The sequence below is a fragment of the Gavia stellata genome, chromosome 21, assembly GCF_030936135.1.
Source record: "Gavia stellata isolate bGavSte3 chromosome 21, bGavSte3.hap2, whole genome shotgun sequence".
Lineage (NCBI taxonomy): Eukaryota > Metazoa > Chordata > Aves > Gaviiformes > Gaviidae > Gavia > Gavia stellata.
The window spans coordinates 13,764,829-13,778,999 of NC_082614.1; the positions used below are offsets into that span (position 1 = coordinate 13,764,829).

The 14,171-nt window shown below is 45.2% G+C and overlaps 1 protein-coding gene across 1 annotated transcript; it reads right to left on the bottom strand.

Moving 5' to 3' along the window:
- Window positions 1-1,089: 1,089 nt before the first annotated feature.
- On the bottom strand, window positions 1,090-11,751 carry RHOF (ras homolog family member F, filopodia associated). Its single transcript, XM_059827533.1, has 5 exons — window positions 11,587-11,751; window positions 11,365-11,452; window positions 4,312-4,421; window positions 3,471-3,605; window positions 1,090-1,254 (listed from the first exon to the last, which is right to left on the bottom strand). Exons 1-5 carry the CDS (start codon window positions 11,749-11,751, stop codon window positions 1,090-1,092), a joined length of 663 nt encoding a protein of 220 aa, XP_059683516.1.
- Between the last annotated feature and the right edge of the window lie 2,420 nt (window positions 11,752-14,171).

Here is a 14,171-nt window from a genome sequence, read left to right on the forward strand (position 1 = left end):
CAGAAAACTTTCAGCAACACCTGTACTGTAGAAACCTCCTTCCCCCTCACGGGTTTGGTTTATGATGGCTACAAACTAGTGATTGCTCCCGAAATCTGAGATCTCACTGCATGGGATGTGTGAAGGAACTAGGAGAGTTGAGGTACGTGTACTAGGTTGTGCAGTGGGAGCATCCCTCATCCTTAAACAGACAACTGACACCTTCATCACATAAGGGAAAAATTTAATTTATAGCAGTAGAGACGATTTCATCAGTTAATGAACAGGGGTTAAGTATTTCCCGTAGCATGCACCAATATTTGCATCTGTCATGAATTAAATAAGCTATGTAAGTTTATGGTAAAACTGACTTTACATTACACATAGTAGCTGCATGGAGTACTTCTGACTTTGAGTGCTGTAAATTAAATATTTTCCATGATGCTCCATTTCTGAATTGGAGCAACCGATGTATTTCCATTAACTAACCACTTTCTATTCCAGCAGCAGGCCTTGCAAGGAGACCTGTAAAGGAGCAGCTCTGCAAGGCTGGCCCAGGGGTACGGGGGAGCGGGTGCTCTGTCTCTGCGCTCTGGGGGCAGCTTGAGGCTAATTCATCCCACTGCCATCAAGTAAATTAATCTGAAAAAGTTAAGACAGAACTTCATTCCTGCCTCTTCAAAGGTCCCTGATAAGCTGCTCTAACTTCTTCCTAAAGATGGGGCTTTTCTTCTTGAAGAAGACAGTAAACTGTAGCTATAGCATGGCACGATTATTTCGCAGAGGGGAAAAACCCACTAGTTAAGTCATATAGTCGCTGTTCGTTGCAATTTAAATAGTGAAAGCAAGACCTGACTGGTGGTTGTCTGCAGGTAGGAGCAAAAGCCAGATGGACAAAGGCATGCAGCATCAGTTAACCTTGATAAAGAGCTTTGAAAACTTTGCGAGAGGAGTGCAACAAAAGTACAAAAAATATTAAAAATAATTACATTTTTAAAACAAAAATTGTTCTAGCAATACAAACTTGTAATGAAAAAAAAGGTCTTTATACTGTTTTTAAAATTTGAATCACTTGGCTCTCATGCAGTCACTGCTCTCTTGCAGTCCAGATCATAACACTGAGCACACTGTCCGCTTCTTTTGGCGCTTGGCTTTTTTCATGGCATTTAGTGCAATGGTTGTTGCTTCTTTAAAAACATTTTCTATGTTTTCACGACATTTTGCTGAGCACTCCAGATAAACTTCTGCATTAATCTGCTGACAAGCTGCTTCACCCTGGAAAGAGTAAAAGGTAAGGTAAGATGAAAACCCAATGCATTTGAGAAGGAAGGTGAGATGGGAAAGAAAGGGAATTACTTTGTACATCTTCATAACAGGAGGTCAGGAAGAAAAGCTGCCTCTGAGTATAGTACTAGGGCATAACTGGCATTGGTAATACACTGAGGCACTGTTAAATAAACTAGATTTTTTTTCCCGCTTGTGTTGACCTAGAGCCTGGCCTAACAGTTCAATGCATTAGAGACTTTGAGATGCAGACTGATGATAGTGTAAAAATATTCTCAGTATTAAATTTGTTTCAAAGAAATGCTGAGGTAAATACTCAGGCGAGGATAAGATGTCTACACAGGGATATTTTTTTCAAGCCTGACCTTAACCATTACGTGATGTCACCTTTAGTAACAAATGTCACATGCAAGAGCAGAATCTGGGCCAATGCCTTGCCTTGTTTTGCTGATGCACATGCAGGAACCCTAACTTTTGCTTTGGAGCATCGCAAGGGCTCAGCCAAAATCCTTGTATACACAAATGGGTGCCTGCCTTTCTCAACCTCGCCCAAATGCATGCGATGGGAACAGACCAGGCTCTCAAACATTTGCATGCAATCCTGGTCATGTGAAATCACTACAGACAGAACACAGTGATTCCTTACTTTGCTTGTGATCCTTTTATTGTCACTGCAGTGTCAGCCCCCAGTTTTGAATGCTTGTGAGCCTTGGAGTGTGAATTCCAGGTCTGCAACCCACAGCTCACAAACTCTGCATTTATTCGTTATAAGCCCTGGGAGTGGGGTCACTTGAGCACCCAGGCTTCTAGAGGGGGAGTTTTCTTCAGCATATTTAAGCGAAGTTTGTGCCTTCCAGTTGTTTGCAAGCTGCAGTGCTGGCAGATACTGTTCAGTTCCTCTGTGCCTGGCATTGGAAGCATCGTGTTGCTTGACTCAAGATGCCATCAGCTGTAAAAGACTGAGGTAGTGTATATTTAAGGGGAGAAAAACCAGGTGGGAAGGGCTCATGTAGGAGACAAAGTTTTTGCATTATGTGGGCCCCGGAATTTAATTGCATGAGGCCTCAGCAGACTTGCCAAAAGTGTCTGTTGCTTGCCCTGAACCTCACATGTGAGGGTGATGAAGGGAGTTATTAATGCAAATGAGGGACAATCTGCAGCTGCTCACAAAGCGACAGGCCGGACATCTCATCTTGCACACAAGGAAGACGAGCTGAAAGTCCCAGCGTGGTTTAGTGCTGATGCAGTTGCAGTTTCTTCTCATGCTGTTTAGAAAAAAGTGATTCATTCAAGGTCTTAGTGCACTTAACCTTGTTCCCCAGACTTGCGTCTCGAACAATTTGAAAGCTGCTGTTCTTGCACTGAGATGAGAGGAGAAGGATGGCTTTGTAGTTCAAAAAAAAAAAAAAAAAAGTAGGAGACCAGAGCAGAAAGGTCTCATGTGACATGGGACAAGCTGTTCCATCACCGACTGCTTCTCCTGTACCTATGACAGCTATGCTGCTAGTTGTAAGTCTCAGTGCTTTGTAATACTTAAATTGAAAACAGTTGATAATATGTAGATTTTTTTTTACAGATTACTTTAAAAATTTCAAAGAAAAGTCTCTTATGTTAGAGAAGCCTCGCAGATGTTTTTGCTATTGTCCTTGAAAGGATTTATTTTTAAATAGGGTTTGCAAAACACATTTTTTCCAGAACAGTCAGTATTTTAATCCTGTAACGTGTATCCTAGCATCTCCAGTCTTTATCACAATCCTGATCAAAGTACCAGTGCTGGGGACAATGTATGCTAATAAAAATTAGGGAGTGGGGACAATGTATGCTAATAAAAATTAGGGAGTCCAACAAACTTGTCAAGGCTTACAAATTTCTAACAGTAATAACCCAGCTGTGACAGGAAGCAAGAATGAGATGTAATGAGCCTAGAGGGCATAGCTAGTAGTTTCCTTTCAGACATCCCAAGATATGCAGAATGCTCGTGAAATTTCTCTTGACTTGGGTACTAAAAATGGGTGGTGATTTGGCCACTTCCAAAAAGCGGACTTACAGAAACCCCTGTTAGTGCTGACTGTCAATAATTTCTTTATCTGGCCACTGTGATCACCTAATTTTGGAGTATCTGTGATTGCACTTGTGTGCAATGATGCCACTGAAGTGTGCTTTATGTCTTGCAAAGAGGGCACCACTTTAAATGCAGTTGTATTTACCTGGTTGTAAGTAATGGGTTCCTGCTTAGAAGCCCTGAGCTTGCGCAACTGTTCTTTGTCTTTCCGAAGGTCTGTCTTGCAGCCGATCAGTACGAGCGGGACGCCTCGGCAGAAGTGATTCACTTCAGGATACCACTGATGGTAGAAAAACAAAACTTTTACATCTGGCTTTTTTTTTCTGAAATCAAAACAATAAAGCCAAGGAACAGAATCAGCATTTAATATATGCTGCAATTTCAGCGTTTTGAAAGTCGTAACATGCACATTACAGAAACACTTAAGTCCTATCTAAAGTCAGTTGCCGCTATGCCAAAGCGCTTACTTAACATCTGTTTAAGTTTAGAAGAGCTCCTCTAAAGTCATATTTAAAAGCAGAATTTGGACCAAGTCTCGCTTTGTTTTCCTGGTGCTACGTACAGGAATGCCAACTCCTGCCTTGGAGCATTACAGAAATCCTAGTACAGACAAGTGGTTGCTTACGTCTTTCTCCCCTGTAGTTAAAGATGCACGTGAGGGAAGCGGACTTGAATTTTAAATGCCTGTGTGCAATCTTGGTCGTGTGACATCGCTACAGATAAAGCAGTGATTTCACTGCTCGTTTGTCATCTTTTTAGTGTACTGCAGAGTCAAGCCCAGTTCTGAGCACTTACGAGCCGTGGAGAGGTGAGCTCCAGGTCTAAGGTCTGTGACCTGCAGCTCAGTACACGATGAGTGATCTGTGCATCTACACACCCAGGGTACAGGACACTAAAAGCATCGGCTTGGTTAATCTGACATCCTGTTGTATATCAGGCGTATGTAATTCATTTAAAAGGTTGAAGCAATTATGAAAGCCTCTTACCTTAGCTGCCACGTTATCATAGCTAGTGGGGTTCATGACATCGTAACAAATTAACACGACGTTTGTGTTCTGGTAAGAAAGTGGTCGTAGCCGGTCGTAGTCCTCCTGCCCTGAAACAGAGAATGTTTTGGATAAAAGAAATCTCTGTCTTTAACAAGCAGTATGATGGGAATACGTAAAGATACATACTTGAGATCAAGAACAACGGTACTGTAATTACATAGACTGAAAGTTTTCTGTACTTGTAAAATTCCTTCCCTTAAATGCAGGAGATTCCTCTTCACTGACAAAACCGATGCTTTAGAATATAAAACATGTCCTTGGCAAGTTTTAATAAGAAGCCTGCTTTGTCCACCTGCTAAGTACTTAGAAGCAGTTCTCATCGCCGATTGCCAAGTTGCTGCTCACAAGGAATTTGACAGTTATCGATTAAAACATTTGCAATCTGGCAGTGGTTCCATTCTCCCAAATACATTTGCACAGGCGATGCTGTGAGGAGATGAAACGCCGTATTTCCTAGATGTGAATGCTGAAGTAAAAACCTTAGTGGCAATTTGCTTTTCCCAGGAAGCAGCAATTAGCACACGGTGCCTTTAGCACCACTGCTCGCTGTAGCAGCACGCACGTGATTTTACAAGACACGCTGCAACACGAGCCAGGCTTAAGTGGCCTTTGAAGCAGGACTACACAGCAGATCTTAGGGATGCTGCTGAATTCTGGAAAAGCAGGGGATTTGTCATACTTCTGATTAGCGATATTCTAGCACGTGATCTGATGAGAGGAACCTAATTTACTTCTGACCTGTACTCTTTCCCTTGCTGTACATATGATTTAGCAGTAATCACCGTGCTGGGGTCTGAAGGTGCCTTGCTTTGAGAGATTAAGTTCAAGCAAGCAGAAATTACCAGATATAGTTGGCAGCTCAGGAAAAAAACCCAATCTTTTTAATTTGAGATTTTTTCAGAGATTTAATAAAGAAGAAACCAGGATTTAAGCAGTCTGTAGAAGATCTGTTTGCCACCTGAATACTGCCCCTGGCATCAGGTACATCTCTGTGATGCACCAAATTTCCGGAACGAGAACTGGGAATGCCATTCCTTCCCACCATCACCACAATGTACACACAACCCAGAAACCGCCCTACAGGGAAGTCACACATCTCAAATCTTTGTACTGGTATTTCAAATGAAGGGATGCTGAAAATTTCAGCGTGCTCCAACTTTATACCAATTATTCCTGCCCTGGCATCTGGCTCAGTCCCAAGTCACATACTCATCGCTCTAGCTAACGTGCTTGTCTCCAGCTGCAGCCTGAAGAACTGCAGATACCAGAAGGCCAATAATTCTACAATACTTTGCTCCCCTCCTTAATTTAAACGATGGCTCGAGATACAGGTTATTACAAGGTAATCCCTACTGGATAAGGCATTGTTCAGTTTGCCCGAGATGTTTGTAAAACGGGAATCTTAGGTTTGGACCACTCTTGTCTTTGAGCTCCTGCAAGAGCAGCGTGCTCTGTGGGCGAGGTGCAGAACAAAGAAGGATTGATCCCTCAAGGTTTAATTCAGAAATAATAGACAATTGACAAAATTATGCATATTGTATAAACATTCAGAGCAAAGACTGTACTGCTTAGCCCTTCTTAGTCTCCCAAATCCACCTACTTGTTTGCAACAGATTTACAATTTTGTTGCTGAGATAATCCTCTAAATGCACTAAACACGTCAGGTGCCAAACTTTTTTTTTCCTCCTAACTTCCACTAATGTTATGTGCTGTGTGTGATTTTTCCCTGTTCAAGTTCATGCCTCTGAGCGTCTACCGAAATAGCTTGTAAAATCAAAAGGTCCTCCGAATTATTGCAGGCAATTTATGAGGCAGACAGGACTATCCCCTTGGAAGAAAAATGTTTGTTTGACTGGAATTGGAACATACAGCTAAAACCATACTCTCTTGGATGGGATAACAGAAGAGATGTCTCCAGTGATGTGACACACATATGCTGTATTGCAAGTCAAAAACTACAGATATGCCCCAGTGAACTGCACCTTCATCTTCAAAACCAGCTGTGCAGTTCTGGTTTTTTAAGCAAACCAAGAAAATAAATGCATGAGAAAATGCTGCTGTGTAAAATGCAGCTCTATGCGTATTTGGAATTTTACATCCAGAGCACAGAACAAGGTATAATGCAAGACCACAGCGGGGAGGTTAGACGGTAATTGCTTAACTTGTGTTATGGTTGGATGGTTGCAGTGCTCACTTGGAAGGAGAGGAAGCTATTCTTTAAGAGCTCAGATGCAGTTTTTCAGCTGCTGAGGATGTAACAGGACCCAGATCAAGCTCTGTCTAAACACCGACATCCCTCTCACTGAATACAAACCCTTTCACCCCCTCTCCTTAAGCGTTGCTGATGAAATGCAAGAAAGGGCCTGGGAGACTTTTTCTCTGTAAAGCTGCTCAGTCTGTGGTCAGAGCTAATTTGGCACAGATTTAGGTCTTCTACCAGAAGACTTTTAAAATGAAGGAACAGGGCTGAACCTAAGCAGTAACTGAGTGTATATGCAAGGCCCCTGAGTGCACTTCCTCAAGCACAGGTAGCTGTTTTCTTTCCCCAATTAACAAAAAGCATGCTGTGGAAGAATTGGTGAAATATATGCCTACGTGCATCCCTATCTGTGACTCTCCTCTGCCTTCCTCAATTCCTTGTAGCATCAGAGACCCTGTCTTTTTTTTTTAAAGAAAAAACTCTGTCCAGTTGAATACATCTAAAATTTGCTAATATTTTGCAAAGATCGCACTCCCGCATGCCTCTGTGACACGCTGCGTAACCCACATCACTGCAGTTGGGTCCTACGGGTGGGGTGGGACCTCAGGTGATGGTTGAGGGTGAGTGGGGGAAGAAGTGAAACCACAGGTCTCGGTCTCACGTATGTGTTCACCTCTGCTCTTTCTCACCCCTTCACCCCCAAAGACGTACCAGCCTGTGCGTTGCTCAGTCCGTAAAGGAGCTCAGCACCCATTGCCATTGACAGGAGAGGGTAAACGATGAGAGTCAAGCCTTGCCAGCCTAGTAGTCTACCAGTACGTGCTGTCCTAACACACAGCAGCGCTGTCCACTGCCACCAAGCACCAGCGGGTAAGGAAGAATGTAATATCCTGCCACCCAGTCCAGACCAGCCGACCACTTCTGATGCAAGGCCATGTGTTGCCCGTGATACTCCACACTCATGGTTTAGGATCGACATGGAACCATGCGATGGCGAGCCCTCACAGGCACACAGAAATGCACCCAATTCTCTTTGATTTGTTATTCTGCAGGCTCTATGGGAATACCATGGTTATTAGCTTGCCAGCTATGTTTTTTCACTACTCGGTTTAAAAAAAATTGGGAAACACATTCTTGGCAGGAATAAAACCAGTAGAAGAGGACATTTGGGGGGCAGGGTGCACACTTCAATTAAAAAGTTGGGGTTTTTTTTTTGTCTTCCTCAGGCACGCCCTCCCTTTCAAAGTTACAAAAAATTATTCTTGCCTATACCAGCTTTTAAAATTTCTCTTAAGGCCTCAGACTGCCGTGCATCTGTCGTTACGGACCTGAAAAACCCCGCTGGAGGCTTCGTGTCTGCTTCCTGCCAGTCAGAGCGAGCACCCACAATGATGAGGCATTACTTCCTCCCCAGCCCAGCAGAGCTCTTTTCTTTGGTCTGATAAAGTCCTGCACTGAACCTTGGGTCTGAACTCCAGCTAAAGCATCAACGCTGCTCCCATACCGTGTAAAAAAATTGCAGAGTTAATTCACCTCTCAATGCCTTTGCCTCCATCAAGCACAGCAAGAAATGGGAAACTTTTAATTGAGTAAGCAGCTGCAAAGCCTGTTTGCAGACGAGACAAGTGACATTACAACGCCTTTACGCATTGCGTATGTATACCACCAACTTCCTGCAACAGCAAGAGGTCTCTCTGATGAGGAAGACAAGAGTAGCCTAGTACAAAAGTCTCCTGAAAAATTGTTATTCTAGCATATTTTAGACTAACTCATTAACTTCATTTCTTACCAAAATTCTTGTCAAGAAAAGAATACCTTTTGTAGCTTGAAATGTTTGATTCTTAGGGACTTTGTTTGTGCCCTTCTCCTTCAGTAAGGAGGACAAGCTCAAAGTCTCAAGCTGCACAGGACTTGACAATACAAAGAATCCTTCTAACTTCAAACAGTCCACAGAGCTGAACCTGTCCCTTTACCTTCCCATGACGCTGAAGTATCTGCAGCTCTAGTGTTGCTCTTAGCAAGACCCTAAAAATATCAAAGTCCTTTCTGCAATGGGTGCATCATGAAGATCCAGTGACATTTTTTAGAACAGCTTTGCCTTCTCCTCCCCTACACTGCTACATGGCATTAGCTGAAGCCCTTCACCTCAGAAATGGTTTTACATCCTTTTGATCCCGTTTAAATGATTTTATGATAATCTGAATGATTTGGGAACCTTTCAGGCTGAGAAGCAAAACACAAGCGTAAAGCTGTCTTAGGATTTTAGAGAAGAGCAAGACCAAATCAAGCAGTTCAGTCAGTCAGAAGATGATTCATAAAATATGGCCAATACGCTGCACTGTTAAACCACTGTGCTTCCAGTAGTAAGTTGTATGTTTAGACTCCTCTTTAACTTGCAATTGCTGCTGTACAGCCACCCCAGAGCATCATCACCCAGCTGAGAGAGGAATTTAATGAGTTGCTGCTGCATGATACAACATAAGCAAGTCAACATAGTGAAACACTGATTCCAAAACTGCATCTCCCGTGCTGCACCCACGTGGCAGAGGGACAGGAGCTCTCATCTCCTGAACTGGACGCTCCCCTTGCTCTTCTCTTACTGCACTATTTGAACTTAGAGGACAGGACACAACGCTTGGTCCTAGTCTAACCCTTAAGGAACTCAACATCAGTTTTGTATTATTAAAAACAGGATGAGATTAACATGTGTGCTCAAGTAAGTTCTTCCTCTAGCATAACTTCCAGCTTCAGAAAGAGGATGAAAAGCTGCTTGAATTACAGAGTATGACACAGACCTGTAACATAAACCTATGTAAGCAGCTCTGAAACAGAACTAAATCTCAAGTCGTTCCCCCTCCCAAGCAAATGCCTTAACCAAGGTGGCAATGCCCCCCCTTTCTTTGCACCTGATAATCTTGATGTGTCTCGTGCAAAGCAAAAGAAATTTAACAGGAAGGGAGGAGACAAGTGTCAGCAGCCTCTAGCAACTTGTAGCCTGGTGGCAATGACACTGTTTTGGGAGGTGAAACACGTTGGGTTTCAAGGTTTCCAGAAGAGAGATGGAAAGCAATTGCTCTTCATGGCAGAGAGCTCTGCCAACTAGGCAACAATGGCATCTCCGCTTCCCAGTGTGTCTTACGAGACACAAAATACGCCCCGCTCTGTTCTTCAGTGGGGCAGTGCTTTGGTCCAAGACAGTATTTATAGCTGTGAACTGTATGTGGGAAGGTGGACACTCTCTGCTAAAGTTACATGCCCGAACAAGGAAACAGGGTAAGACAAGCCACCAGCACCAGGTTCAGCGAGCGTTCTCCGGGCTGCTGGTGGCTCTAGGTCTTGCACAGAGCTGAACTCCCTGCACGATGCAAGGAGCTGGGCACTTACGTCAGGCTTGCGAGAGTTTAGTGCTGCAATACTGAACTTGCCCGACCTACTGCCGTTTCTGGATCCAGCCCATGTTCCTTAAAGCCTCGAAGAGACTCCAAAGGCGAATGTTGGAAACTGCAGCGTGGTGATTTTAAATAAGAGCCAGCCAAGTATCAAGAACTGTGTGACAGGCAAAAATTCCACAGACAGCAAACAAACATAAAAACTCAACAAGTTCACTGTGGCAAGTTCCTTGTGCCAACACTCTATATTAAGGAAAGCCCTCTTTGGTTGCTCACGCTAGATTTCAGCCCTTTTCTTTTCTGTTAAGTCTTAAACACAAAAGCCTTGCCATTCAGTAGAAGCTACATTATCCAAATCACTGGACACGAGAACAGTAACATTGACACAAGAAGATATATTGGCAAATTGGGTGCTTAGGATCTTACTACACTGCAGTAAAGATTAGCAATAAAATTAACTTTTAGATTAAAAAACTTTAAAGTTATCCATTCAGCTATCATGTACAGTATGCAACAAGGTAAGTGTTTTATTACTTTTAAAAAATTAATATAGACTGCATTTGTTTCTTATTTGTCTTGGTGTAAATTTGGAACAAGTCCACAGGCTTGAACTGAAACAGGTGATCTACACTGAGCTGAAACGGAGCATATGTCAATTTGAGGGTTCGTTTAGGAATGCAGCTGGGTAACAGTCTAGGAACTTTGAATGAAGTTGAACACAAACCATTTCACAAGCTCCTGAAATGAACCTGAACAAAACTACCAGCATTTTCAAATAACTTTTACTGCTACGTCCTTTTGCTTTTCAACACAAACCAGCTTTTTTTTCCTTCACTATTCGATCGCACATGGCAGGAGATTAAAGTATTTTCCTGGTTGATTGTATTATGCTCTGCATCTGGGAACTGGGTTTTAATACCTTCAGATATGTTTGCTATTTGATGTGATTTTCTTAATAAACTGAGTTGTTAAGATGATGAACAAGCCCATGGCTAGAACTGCCATTAGACAAGCGACCCTTTTTTTTCTGGAAGGCACATTTATGCATGCAACAGGTAACGGGTGTTGTTTTGTCTGTACTTTAATCTCTAGCAGTCTGAGCTGCGATATTACGCTAAAAGTACGCCAGCGGCTTGAAAATGCGTCCAGCTTTACAGTCTTCCAGCATCAGTCTGGTTTAAGTTGACGCAGCAAAAGCTGCTGCAACAGAAATAGGGGCATGTTGGCAGAAGCAACGTTTTACGCCGGTAAAAGCAGTTTCTGCTTATTTGTCTGAAATTCCAAAAACCTGAGGGCTGGGTTTGGGCTCAGTCCCAGGCCAGCGGCCGCGCCGAAACCGCCTCTTGCAGTTTTGGGATGGAGAATACCGAAAAGTCTGTGGGGGAAAAAAACCCTCCTCACCTGCGGTATCGTACAAATTGAGGGTGACCTCCTTTTTGCCCACCGTCACGCTGGTTGTATACTTCTCGAAGACGGACGGCGCGTATTGCTGCAACGGGAGGAGAAGCGGCTCTAGCGAGGGAGAAGCAGCCCACGGCCCGCGCCGCCCGCTTGGCCGGGCGCTCCCCAGCCCCTTCGCGCCCCGGCCAGGCCGGGCCCGGCGGCGGGAGAGCCCCCGCTCACCTCGGGGAAGGCGCCCTTGGCGTACACCATCAGCAGCGACGTCTTCCCGCAGCCGCCGTCCCCCACGATGACGACCTTCACCTCCTTCTTGCCCGACGGGGCGGCCGCGCTGCCGCGGGAGCCCCCCGCCGCGCCCTCGGGCAGGGCCCCGTTGGCCTCCTCCATGGAGCGCAGCGCGGCCGCGTACGCGGCTCCCCCCGCCCGCCGCGCTCCGGGCGCCCCGGGGCGGGCCGGCACCGCCCGCGCCCCGCCGGGGATTGGCCGCGCCGCGGGCGCCGGCGCCTCAGGACCCCGCCCGGGGCCTCAGGACCCCGCCCGGGGCCGCGCCGCCGCCTCCTCAGCCCGCCTGAGCCCCGGGGCGGCGGCGGGTGCCGCTCCCCGAAGGCCTCAACCCCCTCACGGCTCTGCGACGCCCGAGGGCGAGCCCAGGGTCACCCGCGGGGCCCCAGCGCTGAGGCGGAGGCAGCCCCGGCGGGCACCGCAGGACCCCCTCAGCACCCCGTCAGGCCCTCTCCCCCGCGAGCCCGCAGCGGTGCGCGCCCCGTCCTCCCGGTGAGCCCCCAAGGCCTCCGTCCCCCGGGGCCGTCGGGCCCTGTCCCCGTTGCGCTTCCCACCCGCCCGCCATGTTACCCACGCTCGGGTGCTCATCACCATCCAGCACCTGCGGCCTCCCCCTCAGCCCTCCTTTATTCCTCCAGCCAGCTCCTTTGGACCTCGAGCGCCATGTTGGGTGGCCAGCAGCTGAGGGGATGTCTTCCAGTTCAACCTCAATGGCTGCAGCGGCGGATCCCGGTCCCGAGGGCCGAGGGGAGAGCGTGCAGCGGGTGCAGTGCCAGCCACGGCGGGGGCGAGGCAGAGACGCCCCGAGGGACCCCCCGAAACGCGCCTTGTTGCTGGCCCTACTTGTTTTCTACTGTATTTATTGCTCGAGTAGGAACCGACAGCTCTGCTCATTGCTTATTCACCCAGTCCCAACCATCCAAGGTGAGCCACGATGAAAATAAACCGGAATTTCACATTTTAATCGCAGAGATGTGGTGGCCCCAGGCACCTGCCTGGCGTTGTTTTGTGCCGTGGAAGGCAGGGGAGCACAACAGCCAGGTAGGTTTGGCTCCGATACACAGGTCAGGGGAGTGACGCTGTGTTCGTGACAGAGCTGCTCAGGTGCCAATCTACCACCGTTCTGCACAAAAAATTGTGTTTCTTTCCTAGCAGGGATTAACAGCGTGCTCCATCTCAAAGAAACCCCGTCAGTTCTTAAGAAATCAAAAATGCCTGTTAAATTTTTGAAATACCACTTGTGGGAATAGCAGCAAACCCCCGAGGGCATGCTTGCGTGTCGCAAGATCATTTAATTCAACTAAGAGAAAAAAAATAATCACAACTCAGACGGGGTTTTGCATTTTCTCCTGCACGGTTGTGTCACTAGATGGCCTTCCAGACCGAACGCAAACACGACTGCGCTCCCCAGCTCGTTCTGCTTTGTGCAGAGCGCAAACGAAAAGCAAGAAAAGGATATTTCGGCAATAGTTGGGTGTAAATACCCAACAAAGTGTCATATAATTAAAATAATAAAAAAGCAGCCAAATTCACACCTATTTAAAACTAACCATTTTACTGAGGAAAAAGTTGATGCAAGCATGTAGAATGCACAAGCTGTCAAAAAAATGCTTTATGAACTGCAATCTTATGTGTCTTATCTGGAACACAGCAAAAGCCATCAGCTCCTGTCGACTGCAATGGCTGAGAGCATTCCAGTATTGCACAGGAATGAATGGTCCAGGAAAAAATTGTTTTGCCCTGAAACGATTTATTTGGACCAGGCTCAAAACCAGCTTCACACTATGTATGATACGATCAGCAGATAGGCTTAGTAGTCTGACTGCTGTAATTCAGGTTTTTTTTTCAAGTCGATTATTGCCATAAGTTTTTGGGGGGATAAAGGTATTTTGTGGCTTGTTGTTAGGTTGGGTTTTTTGCCCTTTTTTTTTTTTTTTTTTGCAAGTCTCACAAAACAATCTTTACATTTCTTACAGCTTTGTCTCCTTTTACATTTTATAGTTAAGGAACCTTTTTAGATTTGCACACCTTTCTATTCAGGACAAAACAATATAAAATGAGTAGATTATCAAATCAACTGTGAACACTCCAAAGACTGTTTTTAAATAATGGATGTTCTATTTGTAGTGAGTCAACTTACTCCTGACGAAATACAGCATTTCAGTGTCTCAGTTACTTATTTTTAATTAACGGGTATGCAGTGCTTTAGGCATATAAAGTCCTATGCAAAAGCTAGGTGTATTTTCCTGACTCTGAAAAGGTAAAATTGAATATGGAATTCTGCCACTGATTTAAATGGAGGAGGATTCAACCTTCTATTAGTAAAATTCAAATCTAATCATGATTAATTACAAGTGTCCTTCTCCTACTTTTGTTTTGGCCTGTATATTGATTTTGGCACAAGTTCTGTTTCATCAAAAGCTTATTTATCTGCAGCTCAAGAGTCAATATATGTATAGACATTTACAGTGAGCATACCAAAATCAAGACTTTAATGGGTTATGGTAAATATCTGTGTTCCAGTC